This window comes from Mastomys coucha, unplaced genomic scaffold (genome assembly GCF_008632895.1).
Source record: "Mastomys coucha isolate ucsf_1 unplaced genomic scaffold, UCSF_Mcou_1 pScaffold3, whole genome shotgun sequence".
Taxonomy (NCBI): domain Eukaryota; kingdom Metazoa; phylum Chordata; class Mammalia; order Rodentia; family Muridae; genus Mastomys; species Mastomys coucha.
The window spans coordinates 60,015,485-60,030,416 of NW_022196909.1; the positions used below are offsets into that span (position 1 = coordinate 60,015,485).

General features: G+C 40.2%; 1 protein-coding gene across 1 annotated transcript in view; it reads right to left on the reverse strand.

Annotated features, from left to right (window-relative positions):
• Positions 1–1,470: 1,470 nt before the first annotated feature.
• Cdc5l (cell division cycle 5 like) overlaps positions 1,471–14,932 on the reverse strand; it is a 37,821-nt gene continuing 24,359 nt past the window's right edge. Inside the window, exons 14-16 of the mRNA XM_031348582.1 lie at positions 13,901–14,098; positions 2,580–2,792; positions 1,471–1,893 (exon numbers count right to left, since the gene is read on the reverse strand). Coding sequence (XP_031204442.1) covers positions 1,789–1,893; positions 2,580–2,792; positions 13,901–14,098 — 516 coding nt within the window. The 3' untranslated portion in view covers positions 1,471–1,788. The remainder of the gene's footprint in view (positions 1,894–2,579; positions 2,793–13,900; positions 14,099–14,932) is intronic.

Here is a 14,932-nt window from a genome sequence, read left to right on the forward strand (position 1 = left end):
AGCAAAACACCATCCTACCAACTTTCCAAAGAACCCTCAAGTTTCCACTACTGCATCAAGGCTCCAAGGGGAACTGGCTTCCTGACCTCCACCCAGGCAAGACATTTCACAGTATGGCCACAGCATGCACCTAAACCCATGGCCGACCTGTCATTCCTCTTCTCGTGACTTCCACAATTTAAAATAGAAGCCCAATTCCCTCCCATGTGGGTCTATATGGCCAGGCCTTGTGTTAACCCCACTCCTGAAACTGGAGCCACACTGTCCTCTTTCTTGCCCCTCCAAGCACACAGTAGCAGCATGGGGCTGGCAATCCATCCTGGCAGGATGGTCTTTCCTGGATCTGACAAGGCCCTGGCTTTCTAAAATGGCAACCAAGTATTATCTCATGTTATACTTCTTCAAAGTGACCTCTTTACCACACTGATGTTGCCCTCTTTAATAGAGTCTAAGCCTCATGACCCTTCTTTCCCTGTGCATGTTTAGTATGCCCTAACTAATGTCAACAGCAAGAGCTCTGCTGTAACTAGCACACATCTCTGACACTTCATATGTAATATAGCAACTCATACCTGTAATCCCAGCACTCAGGAGGTGAGGCAGGAGGATCACATCATATTCCAAGCCAGAGTCAGGACTGAAAGTCTAAACCAGCCTGGGATACAGAGCTAGGCCTTGTCACAAAAAAGCAAAGAAGTATCTGTTATCCTCAAGAGACAGTTATGCTCAAGAAAACAGGAATAGAGCCTATTTTATCCATTGTTCTAGCTCCAAGATTCTGCCACAGGATATTAACTCAACAAATACCTGGTGAATGAATGAATGAATGAATGAATGAATGAATGCTTCCTCCTTCCTTTAGTCCCTATCAGGCTATAGTCAGGCAAACATTTCTGCTAAGTCCAACACACTGTTGGGCTACACTGCTATGTTTGATAGTTTTGTTATTGTCGCTGAAGCCTCAGCTTCCCGAGCACTACGGTCACAAGCCTGGACCACCACACTCTGCAACTAAGTCACCTTATAGGAGTTATTATAGGTCTCCCTACGTCTACCTGGCCTCACATTTCCAAACATATGCAAGTATATTAAGCTAAATGCAAAGCTTTACACAAAGTTTGATGTCCTTGTTAAGTGAATCTTTAAAATATCTGTTTTAAAAAATTCATGTAAAATATTAAAAGTCAAAAAGAGCAAATCTTTTGAATTATAATCCACAAGTTTTCATGTCAGTAGCCAGAAGAAAAGAAACTTCTCCAAGAAGATACTGGAGAGATAATGTCAGGTATTAACAAGTCTATCCATCTTGACAGTGTAGAGAAATGAATGCCAAGGACTGCCTCCTAAGGACTTACAGTGAGTCAGGCATCATCTCATTACAGAGTGCTCATCAAGTGTGGCACACAGTAAGCACAGTGGCAGGCTTGGGGGCACCCTAAGTATCTAATTACCTTAAGCAAAAGGCTACACTCAATTTTTCACATGTTCTTTTTATTCAAGGGTTTACTCACAGGCAGTATTTAAAGTCAGGCTTTTTAAATTAAAGGCCTAAACTGTGACATTTTGTAAATGTGACACTGGCAAAGAATGAGTATCTGGATAATTTAACCCTCATTACCCGGAGTCCAAGTTTGTAACACGGAACCTGAAGATCAGTATCATTCCAAACAAACAACTGAGAAACCACAGGAGCCGGGTAACTTTGTCAGTGAAGAGAAAGGTCAGTTTCAGCCTTGCTGAGTGTGAAACCAGCAACCAGTTCTCCTGTGACAGGGCATCAACTGTGCTTCAGAACTTTGCCTGTAAAGTCTCTTTCTCCATCAGCAAATCCGCGTATCTCTGCTGAAGCTCTTTCTCTCGTTCCTGTTGCCGCTGCACATCTTCTTTTAGACACTGAAGAGAGAAAAATATTCCAGTTACTTCAAACCTAAGTCCACTTATGGCAGTTTACCTCACAAACAGCTGTGTAAGTTCTCAGGTTCTCACAGTTCTCAGGAACAATACATTTCACAGAGAAACAGCCAGCCAATATCTTTGCTATAAAACTAATACTACAGCCATTCTTTGCTCTGGTCCTGTGATTATGATCTGTAAAACTCCTGCTGCTCTCTACATAAACAAACCTCTGTAGTCTTCTCAATACCCACAACACACTGCAAAAAAGCCCTGACCACCCTCAAGCTGGACAGGGGCTAGAGTGCACACTAAGAAGATAAATCTAAACCCAATCTGGCCAAAGTATCTGATGTTCTGTGATATGCAGCATCTTCAATCACAAAACTAAAAGATGCTGGTTCCCAGAGCCACATAAGTGGCAAGCCACTAAGTTTCCAGGAGACTCGTCCCAAAACTGACTTATATCCTCTTACACAGTCTCTCTCTAATACAACAGAGAATGAGAAGAGTCTTCAGAGCAGCATCGCTTGCTTGATAGCCATCTAAGCACAGGCACGTCTAGATCAGAAAGTCAGAAACCCACTTCAGTAGTGGCTTCAGAGATAACTGCTAGAAGGAGAAGAAAGGAAGGACTGGGTGACTCTTCATAGATATCTGAGCAATCAAGCAACACATGCTGTTACCTCTAGCCTACGGGGAATAGCAGAGTCTTCATGCTTCTTGAGTTCTTCAAAAGTGCGTAGCTCCAAGTGAGCCTGCTCAATCTGGTCCCATAAGTCATTCAACTGTTTCATGAGCCCCATAGCACGAGACTGGTAACCACCAAGCAAAATTTTCATCTTCTTTTCCATCTTTGCAGCTCTCTTGGCTTCTGTTGTCATGTGACCCCTGTTTATCTGGGGAATTGGGGAAGGAGTGGAGAATCACATCAATATAACATGAGAAAAAACAGATTATTATATAACAGGGCTAAACTAAGTACCTAAAGCAAAATACCCTGGGTATTTTCACCTTCACTGATACAATATATAACACAAAATTGGCCTCAACAAGGAATTATCTTATACCCAAATATTCCATAACTTCACCCAAAATTCAATCCCAAAGCAGGCTTGAGTTTCAGAGCACGGGAAAACTGCTCTCTACCTTGTGCAAATGATTTCTGTGATCATTCATCGGTCATTCAAGACTGCCACCTAGCCATCTTCTTTTACATAATAAGATTCACTTCATTATCACACAAGTACCCCCTCTTACATGGAACAATATTCCACTCAAGTACAGCAGGCCACTTGAAAAATGGTATTGTACCTACCCACCTCCAGCTTACTTTACTGGAAAGTAAGTGATCAAAGTGGGGAAGAATACTACATGTGTGTGTCTTAGAATATGGAACAGAGCTAAAGTTACTTTAAATAAAGCTCCTTTAAACCCATCATTCTTTCAACATTTATACAGGTTAAGCTTTTATGCTTCTGCAATTGACTTAAACCCAAGTATACTGCCATTGTTCCGTATTTTTCTCTCATGGGTAGTAAATCAATAAGTTCACAGCATAATACGTCTGCCAAGAGAACCAACTACTGGTCAGGCAGGCAGCTCAAACAGTGGGTAAGAACCATGGACCACCCGCTGTTCTGATGGAGCAGTTACCCAACCTCTGTGCCTCCATTTCTCCAGCAGTGGTAAAATGGTAGTCATCGCTGACAGTTAAATGTGAACCTGAAAGGAGATCATGAATACAAACACCCCCAGATACCCAGAGCCTGGCACAGAGTAAGCAATGAACAGTTAAGAGCTGATTACAATGATTGCATTACAGATATGAAGAGGCCAACCACTTCACTCCTCTCTAATCAGTAAAGGACTGAGAAAAAGACTTGAAAATTTTTAAATTCCAACTTCAACAAAAGACCTCTTGGGGGAAAGAGCAGAGAACAGCTGTGTTCTCTTTTAGATGGGCACTGTGCCTTCTGCAAACCACCACGTCGAATGACATACACTGGACCTGTGTGCTACAATGCAATGGTATCAGGACATAAGAATACTGGTACTCTTTGACATGATGAGAAGATTTTTTTTTAACCATGAAGTTCAAATGAGGTGAAGGATCTCTGAGTACTCGGTGCCAGCCATGTCCGTCCCAGCATATACCTAAGTGAAGACATGCTGTGGCAGAAACATACACCCTGTTCCCAGCAACACTATGACAACAACCCCATCATCCACCCACAGTATATGGGTAAACAAAATGAGCTATCACCTACACAAGAGAGCAGCACATAGCCATAAAAAGCAGGGAAGTACTAACACACGCTACTTGTGAACTTGCAAAACACAATGTTTAATAAAAGCTGCCCATCACAAATGCCAACACAAGGCATGAAAAGGGACTACTACAGCCTACAGCCGCACAGGCTGAGAAGAGGAAGTGAATGTTATGGGTACAGGCTTTCTTCCTGGGGTGAAGAAAATGTCCTAAAAGTGTAGTAACATCTGCATAGCTCAGTGAGTACAGGAGAAATAATCTTTGTACTTGAAAGCAGCTGTCTGAGCTATGTGATTTACACCTCAAAGAAGAGTCTGGGGCTGGCGAGATGGCTCAGCGGGTAAGAGCACCGACTGCTCTTCCGAAGGTCCTGAGTTCAAATCCCAGCAACCACATGGTGGCTCAAAACCATCTGTAATGAGATCTTACGCCCTCTTCTGGTGCATCTGAAGACAGCTACATTGTACTTACATATAACAATAAATAAATCTTTAAAAAAAAAATTCAAAAAAAAAAAAAAGAGTCTGAACAATGCAAAGAGTACTTCTGAGCCAGAAACCATCCTCCCCCCCAGTTCTTCTGGAGATAAGACAAGAGTTCTCCCTTGCCCTTGAGATCAAAAGCAGAACTTTCTAGATCTAGGATCTAGGTAGTATTGAGTAAACTAAATGGCTCTCCTATGGGGCTCAAGCAATAGCTCCGCGAAGGACCGAGCACCCAAGCCAGGCAGCGCACAGTCTCCTCTAAGTCCCAACTCCAGGAACCCAGGCACCTGTACCTAAGTGCATATGCCAACATACTACAGACACATAACTAAAAATAAATAAAAATATTTATTTTATTTTGCAAAATATTTTAATTTTGTCTCAGAATGCAATCAAGGGGAGAAGATAGTATTTTACATTTACTCTCTTCCATGTCAAATATTTTTGGAGCATGTCTTTTTTAACTAGTGACTTAGACCATGACTAAACTTATAATTTTTTGTGAAGCTTTTCAAAATGACCAGCCCCAGTTTCTAATTTAATGGTTTCAGAACACTGTCTCCCAAGACCCCAGTAAGTTCTAATGAGCAGCCAAGATGGAGAATGGATCCATTTGGGATCAGCAGAGAACTGATATCAACTGTCTTCTCAACCACACCCGCTCCAACAGTCTTCCCTCCACAGGCCCAAGCACCAAATCCCACAGAGCTACATCAGGGTCTGTACTGTGTATAACTCAGCGCGGTCTAATACCCAGATTACACTTCACTCACAAGTGGGTTTCAATACACATCCAAAAACCCTTAAAAGCATAGAATTTCAAGTTAATACGGTGTGTCTTAAAAATTAGTTATACAAATTAACATTTTCATTGGTTAAGATATCTCAATTAGCTTTACACTGACCACACTCCATGGATATTCAATTTCCAGACTAGTTAACAGCTTAATGCCTATGTGCAGAAACCATTTAATTAGTCATCGTGGTACATTTAGCACTGAGTCCCCTGTCTCTGGGAATTACCTCACTCATATAGTTCAGCTGTTTATTATTCCCAACCCACCAGAGGTTTTTAAACTTCAAAGTTGTTAGTTTCTAGTTATTGCCAACAGTTACACTTCATTCACCTCAAACTTCATAAAAATCTTCTGGCTCAACTACAGCTTTAGATAAAATAAACTGAAACACAATAAAAAATAATTTTACTAAGTAAATATATTGTGCCTATCTATGTGTATATTTATATATATAGCTAGTCATCAAGCATAAAAAAATTAAAAAGTAGCTTTTAGTATTAAATTTTAGCTTTTGGGCATCTACTATCTAATTATTAAAATGGGAAGGAAAATATCAGTAAATGTTTAAAACACAACTACCAACTGCTGAGCAAACTAGGAAACAAAGCCTATACCTGTAAGACCTGAGGTGTCAGAAGGTAAAAAAGCTGGTAGTTCAAAAGGTAAAACTCTGACAGAAATCAAACTGTTATCAAATTCATATCCTAGTCCTCTAGAAAATAAGTGAGCCGAGGACAAGGAAGGGAAGCAGGAAAGTACACTGACACATGTGTCAGAATGAAGCCGCTACTCTGGATGCTAACTTAATTTTTTTTAAATTAAGCATTAGCAGCTGTCCCACTGAAACTTATTTTGAAAAAAAAAAAAAACAGAAACAAAACAAAACAACAACAACAACAACAAAACCCAAAACAGCCTCCTACATCTGATTTACCAAATGCTCTTCTAAAAACAATTGGGTTGGGGGAGGGACTACAGTGCCTTTCAATCACCACATTTTAAAGATTACTTACACAGTCAAATGTGATAGCACAGAGAAGCAGACTGATCTTAGTGAGTTTATGGCCGTAGTGAGTGTTCTGGCCAGCAAGGACAACAAAGTGAGACATGTTACAAACAAACAAACAAACAAACAAGAAAAAGTACTTGAACTATCTACACTTACCAACAACATTCAAAAACTACTTATTCAAGGGGGCCGGAGAGATGGCTCAACCAATTACAAAGATCATGCTGCTGTTTCAAAACACCTGAATTTGGTTCCTAGCACCCACTTGGAGTCTCATGTCTATCTGTTGATTCTCTTCTGGCTTTGTGCACACATGCACACACAAACTGACACATTCATTTAAAAAAAAAAAACAAAATAAGTTGTTTTTAATGCTATTCATTTTTAAAGGATGAACATCTTCTATCTGAAAATATGAAATATAAATGTTCGAAAGTCTAACATGTTCTGAGCATGTACCCCAAAGGAAAACTTTATATTTACCCTCATGTAACAGGCCTCAAAATTATTTAAAATGCCTTATTGTAAAAGTTTGAAAAATAAAATTATTTTATTTTTTAGTCTATTTGCATAATAAACAAAGAATTTTCTTCCCAAGACTTCTCACTATGCATATGTAAAGACTCCACACTCTGCAACACAAAACATTTTGAGTTCCAAACATCTGGACAAGGGGAGCTCAGCCAGTGTGCAGCAGGGTGAGCAGAGCCTTCTCCTTTTCCTCCCTTTCTAAACGCATGCCCACCTCCACAACAGTCAGGTGAAGTTTATTTTCCTTCATTATACTGAATTTGGTGGAAAGCTTTTCAGCAGTTATCCAGCCTGTCTGTTGTATATGTCAGAAACTACATGTGTACAAACTACTCAAGACAAGAAAAGCCCAAGGAAGTAATTATCTTTGTCATTGAGATGTGCAGAACTAAAAGGATCTTGTATATAGGGAGCCTTGACCTCTACATAAACCACCACTCAGGCTCCCTAGCAAGATAAACATCCACCAGGGTCTCCAAGTAAAGCCTGTCACTGTTCAGGACGGGGATTTAAATCTAACGTCAGCCTGGGTAACCCAGTGAGACCCTGTCTCAAAAAGTAAAAAACAAGCTGGAGATATACCTATGAGGTAGAGCCCCTGCCGCCTAGCATGCATAGGGCTCAAGGTCCCTTCAATGGCACCATCACCACCACCACCACAAGATGGACTCTGAACAACAGGCTAGCCTTTAGTCAGCCTGCTTCCTTGGCATTCTTACCATGTAAGCAGCCTGGACTGGAGCACAATACTAATAAATAAACTTATTTTGGGGGCTGAAATAAAAGAGATGGGGAGAGTGAGTGGCTTGATGCTACCAAATAACTCCCTTAAAAAACAAGCAAAACAGTCTAGACACATAAGCAAAGGTGAACTCGTATGTCCCCCCACATAACAAGAATTTCAGTGCTTGAATGAAGCTATTAAGATTTTTAATTGTGAGGCTGGGGAGTGGTTAAGAGCACTGGCTGCTGTTCCAAAGGTCCTGGGTTCAATTCCCGGCAACCACATGATGGCTCACCATCTGAATGAGATCTGATGCCCTCTTCTAGTAAGTCTGATGACAGCGACAGTGCACTCATACATAAAATAAATAAATCTTTTTAAAAAAAGATTTGTTTATTCTAAAGAAGCTATAAAACTATATAAAAAACACACTGAATATGGTTCACAGGACTAAAGGTGGCATTTCACAACCTGGTAAGCATAGCACACATAAACATAAGTGGTACTTAACATATTTTACAAGCTACACTTTCTTGTAGAGTTTAAATGGGAGTAAATGTTCTTTTTTCTTAAACTACTATTTACACTATTATGCTATTACATGGAAAACATGGTACACAATTATTTCAGTTCAGTTTTGAAACTTTTCTTTCTTTACGCAGTGACTTCACACACTGAAAGGTGAGTATGGATGGAGAGATGTTTACTGCTTTTGCAGAGGACCTGGGTTTGGTTCCCAGCACCCTCTTCTGACCCCTATGGGCTTCTCATGCACATGGTACAAAGGCAATCAGGCACATTCACACTAGCACTCACCATAAAATTAAATAAGTAGTTTAAAAAAAAAAAATGAAAGAAAAAGAAAAAAAGAGCTGGAGGATGGCTCAGTGATTAAGAGCACTTTCTCTGCTTTTCTAGAGGACCTGGGTTCCATTCCCAGAATCCACATGGAGGCTCACAATCATCTGAAATTCCAGTTCCAGGAGATCTAATACCTTCCATGGCCACTAGACATATACATGACATGCTTATATATAATCAGGCAGCACACACACACCATAAAATCAAATAAGTAAAAAATTTAAAAGTATATGTGTGTACACGTGTGTACTCCACCAAAAAAATCTGAGACTGTACCTACAGAGCAAGCTTCTGAATGGCAAGCTTCTTTTCTTCTGTAGTTTTTCTATTTCTCTTACATTTTCTACAAAGCACAGGTATTATTTTTAGAAAAACGTCTAGAAATGTTATTTTTATGTGCATAGAAGAGAAACTGTCTAAAAAAGACTGGCCAGAGACCAATGGAAAACTGATGGTCCCCAGGAGATGAATCAGTGGGCCCGTAAGTGTTTCCTCGGGTCATTACAAAGGGAGCTGTATGGGACTTATAAAAGTCTAATTGTTACTTTCAAGCTCACTGCGTTTGTTAAGGTTACTAAGCTTAAGTAATTCCAAAATAAACACATTCTCCTTGGGCCTCCTGTACTGTCTGCAGTTTAAGTCCATTCCAGTGAGGCTTAGAAACATTCAGAGCATCCCTCACTCAAACTTGCTTAAGGGCCCAGAATATAACCTTATATAAAAAGAGGTTTAGAGGCACCCAAAGTAAACACACAGCAGACGGCAGCTCATTGCCCAGTCCATCACTCAGCTACATGATCCTGTTGGAGTAAGGTTGGAGTTCAATCACCACAACACCCTCAGACAGGTCACGAGTACCTCTACCTCTCCTTCCATCGACACACTCTATTAACGTTGTTTTTCCAATGACTCTTCCCTCTACTGATGAGACACAGGTTCAAGTGATTACAGTCAGCATCCATGAGGCTTAGTAAGCATTAGATAACAAGCAAGGCAGTCAGGCACCTGACAGAGCACCACAGAGCATGTTGCACCTTCGGATTAGGACATAAATCAAGGACAGTGGTGGCGCACACCTTTAATCCCAGCACTTGGGAGGCAGAGGCAGGCGGATTTCTGAGTTCCAGGACAGCCTGGTCTACAGAGTGAGTTCCAGGACAGCCAGGGCTACACAGAGAAACCTTATCTCCAAAAACCAAAAAAAAAAAAAAAGGAGATAAACAAATTTAACTCATGCAGAGGAGGACTCTGTGCTGCATAAATGTGCTGCTCAATCTCTGACCCAAGCGTCCAGCTCTATCTGAGTTCTTGCTGGAGACAACTAAGAAATCTGCCAGAGGCATGACAGATGACAGACACCAGAATTGGGGAAAGAGAATTACCAAGGACAGAAGAGTCCTTGTGTACGTACCCCATGCCATCTACTCCAGCCATGCCAGCCTCAGGAGAACAGATCAACAGCTACAGAGGTATTTCCAGCACAGACTTCTCTATACAGCAATGCCGACCAACTTAATCCTTAGCCTAAGTTTTCACTCTGGAGTGACTAGTGCATCTTTTTCTGTGTTAACACATCTGCCTTTATAATGAAAAGCCCCGAAAAATGGGATCCATAGTACAGCCAATTCTGCTGAAATGTAACTCTCAGAAAGTCAGGGTCCTTGGCAGAGCTTTAAAAAATACAGCAAGAAGGCCTTTAAATTGCCACTTATTTCCAAGAAGTCAACATTACATAATATTTCTTGACTACATTGACTGTGCAAGTAACACATGGAGAACAGTGCTGCACTGGGCCCGGTCTCTACCTCTGAGGAAAGCCTTTCCACTTCTGTAGCTAACATGACACAACCCACTTTCTAGGCAAGCTTCCTCAACACAGCAGTGTAGGTTCAATTTCAAATATTATTAAACTTAATGGCAGGGCCTAAATTCTGGCTTTTCATTTCACTTCTGCACCTAATGGAAACTGCTTCACTCAAACTAATTATGTCTTCAGATTATTTCCTATTTCCACTCAAAGTGGAAACAACTTAGAACACTTCAAATTCTCTTTGTACTTCCCAAACACAGAAATGACTCAATAAGGCCCTCTGCTAGTGTTTCCAGTTAACCCAAGTCTTCAAGAGTGAAGCACATGTCAGTTTGTTCCCTGTTATGTGTCCAGCCTAGAGAAGTGTCTAGAACACAACAGTTATCTGGCAGCATTCCCTAAATATGTGAGTAAATAAGGGGAAAGCATTTTATTTTTAACAATTTGGTGAAAGTTTTTCTACAATGAATTACAGCCATCTCTCCTTTTCTAAGAGTCATGGCAAGGAACAGAAATTGAACGTCTCTGTTATTCTGGGGGAAATACTAGAAACAGTAAAAGCTCTAACCTCCCACAGGAGCTTATAACGACCCCAGAAGTTATTGCAAGGCTGGGACTCTCTGCTGCATGTTAAAATGCCTTCTTTAAGCTGTACTTGTACAACTTTCCTGAGCTCTTATTTCTGCTTGTCCCTTTACAAATGTCTGACAAGGTTCCAATTAATTCTGCCTCCAAAGCAAAATAGAATCCCTGAATTCAATTACAATTCAGAACTCTTTCCCACTTAATTCTGATCTGTGACTACAATGCTTAACAGGCCCTCAAGCACATCCTCATGTGCTGCATCAAATGAGTTGGTTCTATTAGTTTTTAGTATCTCTTTTTTAATGATTTATTTATTTACTGTTATTTTATGAGCATTGGTGTTTTGCCTTCATGTAAGTCTATATGAGGGTACTGATCCCCTAAAAATGGATATATATAGACAGTTGTGAGCTGCCATGTGGGTGCTGGGACTTGAACCTGGGTCCTCTGTAAGAGCAGCTAGTGCTCTCAACTGCTGAGCTCCAGTTTTAAGTATCTTAAGAACTTAAAAAAAAAAAGTGCTAAGTTACAAATATTAAGCATGAGTGGTGGCTCAAAAAAAAAAAAAAAAATGACCCACAGTATAAACTTCAGAGGACATTTTTAAGTACACTTAGGAAACACCAGCCATGACAACTCTGCATGTTTTCTTGCCTGATGGGCTTGAGATGGAGCCACAATTTGTATTCACTATTCCAAAGTTCATGGCAGCAAAAGTCAAACACTGGCAGCCATGGTCCACTGTGCTTGCCCAGAAAGCCCACCTCCCTGAGCCTCGAGTGGAGGTTTAGCAGTTAGTTTACACCATCTAACTAGAGTTCCTTCCCACAATGACCTCTGAATGATATTTATAATTTAACAATCAACTGAGATGATGAAAGAATCACTACACAATTGAAATAAAGTATTTATATATTTCAAACCAGTAAACTGTGTCTTCAGGAGCTCTGAGAAATCTAGCTGTGATTTACATATGGATACACACTAGATGGAAGCTTTGCTTATCTGGATCTCTGAATTGCTTCTCTTCTTCCTGAAGACTTAATAAACGTTCTTTTGGAATAAGAAGAGTTTACTAATTGAAAGGTTTGATTAAGTATTCCTTAAAATTAACTAGCTGGGTTAACAATAAGCCAAGTTACCCAAGAGTCAAAAAGAGAAAAAGTGCTTCAGACTGTTTTATGACTATTCTTCCAACATCAGCAATCCTTCAACAAAAACAGTTCAACAGATTTCAGTTCCTGGTCTGAAGTGAACAAAGAGAACCACATGTTTTTAATGACTGCTCACAACAACCCAAGTACATCTACAAGGGAAGAGCAAAGGCTCTCTCTGTGCTTTTCCCTTCAGAATTCTCAGGACTGATTCAACAGAAGAGTCACTGGACGTCACAGCGGCACTCACGTTGTGATATTTATTTGCTGTCATGAAAGCTAATGCCTCAATAGAATAAATAAGATTCAGGGAAATTATCCTCTTTATTTTAAACAACATGAAAATGTCCTTGCCATCTGCAGCAGAAAGTTTACCCACCTCAAACTGAAGATTTTCAAAGTGAGAGATTGAAGTATTTATATATAAATGTTACAAGGAAGCATTCCAAAAAGCCTACCAATCAATTACAAAGTTGGCCTTAGATCTATAACTGTCATTTGTAAGAAATGAAGTCTGCACAACACAAAGTATAACCTACAATTTAACCACTCATGTTCTGTCTCCAAGAGCTTTAATTATGAATTAAAACAGAGCAACAGTGCCACCTGCTGGAAGTCATAAAACTACAACACTTATGGCCCAGGCACTGCAAGAATTACATTAGAAAGACTAATTTCCTAACTCAACAAGCACAAAGGCATGACCACAGGTGGTCATAAAGATCAAGATATTCATATTAGAAGATGCTGCTTTTTCCTGTTCATTTCTCTAGCTCCACACAGTCCCAACTACAAGTAATTCTAATATCTAGATTTAACCCTAAACAAAAATACTCTCTCTAAATTTACTTTCTATAAAGAAAAACTAACAATCACATGAAAGAGGAAGCTGAGGTCATTTTCTGCATCCAGTGTCCTCAAGAATCCCCTTTTCCTTCCCTATTCCATCCACAAGGCTGCCTGGTAGTCTGTGAAGTACAATTCGCATGCCACTGGCAAAATGTCTAGAGATTCTGGAATCCAAAATATGAACATTATATTAAGAAACCACATCCCCACTGACTGCTCTTCCAAAGGTCCTGAGTTCAAATCCCAGCACCACATGGTGGCTCACAACCATTCATAATTAGATCTGACGCCTTCTTCTGGTGTGTCTGAAGACAGCTACAGTATACTTAGAAATAATAAATAATCTTAAAAAAAAAAAAAAAAAAAAAAAAAAAAAAGAAACCACATGCCAAGAACTGCTTCAATGCTTCATAGACATAGGAAATTACAGAAGCCACTGTCTGCATAACAGCTCCACTCTAACTCAAGCCTCAGGATACACAAAACTGTATTGAATTTCTGTAAAGATCAGTGCTCTGTGAGCTAGAGATCAAAACTCCCACTGCTGAGATCTCACTGACTCACCTTGATTTGAGTGACCAGTGTCACTTTAGTAACTCCTTCTCCCTCATGTAAAAGGTTCTGACGGATGAGTACTCAGCAGAGTTTAAGAACTATAAAGCAATCAGCTGTTGAGGCCTAGTTTACTTAAGTTATCAGAGGTATTTATTAATTGACTCACAATTTCAACTGAATTAGAATTTTAAAAGGATATCAAGGGCAGTGAAGATAACAGGTAAAAGTGCTTGCAGCACAACCGTGGCAACAGAAATTTAAGGCAAACCCCACTTAGAAGGAAATGAAATAACTGCCTCCACAAAGCTTCCCGTGAGCACTTACATACACACAATAATAATAAATTTTTAAACATATAAGCAAATGGATACCAACCTCAAGTCTCTTTTCAAGTGATTCAATTCTGTCCTTTTTGCTAGCAAGATTAGCCCGAGTGTAGCGGCTCTGAGCAGGAAGATAGAGGACTTGACTGTAGCATTCCTCCCACACCTGGTTGTAAGCTTCACTGGAGAGTTCTCCGTGGCTCATTCCTTGTTTTACCACTTCCATCTCTTGTACCAGAATATCCTGGGCCTGTTAACAGTAATAGTTTAAGCTGAAGCACACACTTTCCACAATCATAAAGCTCAAGACTAGTTTATTTCCCTTTCCTAAAACCAATGGTAAGGTTTGGCTGATTGTTCTCTAGAAGGGAATGGACAATACCTGAGCTAAATAGATTAAGAAGCCTCTAAGTAAGGGCTACGGAGACGATTCCATGGGTAAGAGTACCTACTGTGCAAACTTGAAGGCCTGAGTTCGAATTCCAGAACCCATTTAAGTGGGGAGGAGAGGGACAGGGAGAGGGAGAGAGAGAGAGCTAGAGAGAGAGAATAACAGACATGACCATATGTCTATAGCTCAGCCAGGCAACTCAGCAATAGCAAGCTTTTAGTTCGGTGAAAGACAATATAGAATATATCCTTTGTCTCAAGGACATAGAGCTGAGAGAGATAAAGATAACCTATGTCCTCTAGCATGTACATGGGCATATACACATACAACAAACACAATCACACAGAGAGAAAGAAAGATCCAAGGGCTCCAAGATGGAAACTGATTTTTTTTAAAAGTCAAGCACCCATGGTTTCCCAAGAGCACCAACACCACTATCACATCTCTCAAGTATATACCTGTCACTAGAGACCAGAAACTAGACAACGTTCATTACCGCCAAAAACTTTAACCATGGCACATGTAAAGCAGGTAGATCTTTGAGAGTCCAAAGCCAGCCTAGTCTACAGAGCAAGTTCCAGAACCAGGGTGACACAGTAAGACCTTCTCTTAAAAAAGACAAAATCTAACCACTTTACAAACTAGCCAATACTGACTTCATTTTAAAGCTAATGAAATGGACTCAGAGAAATT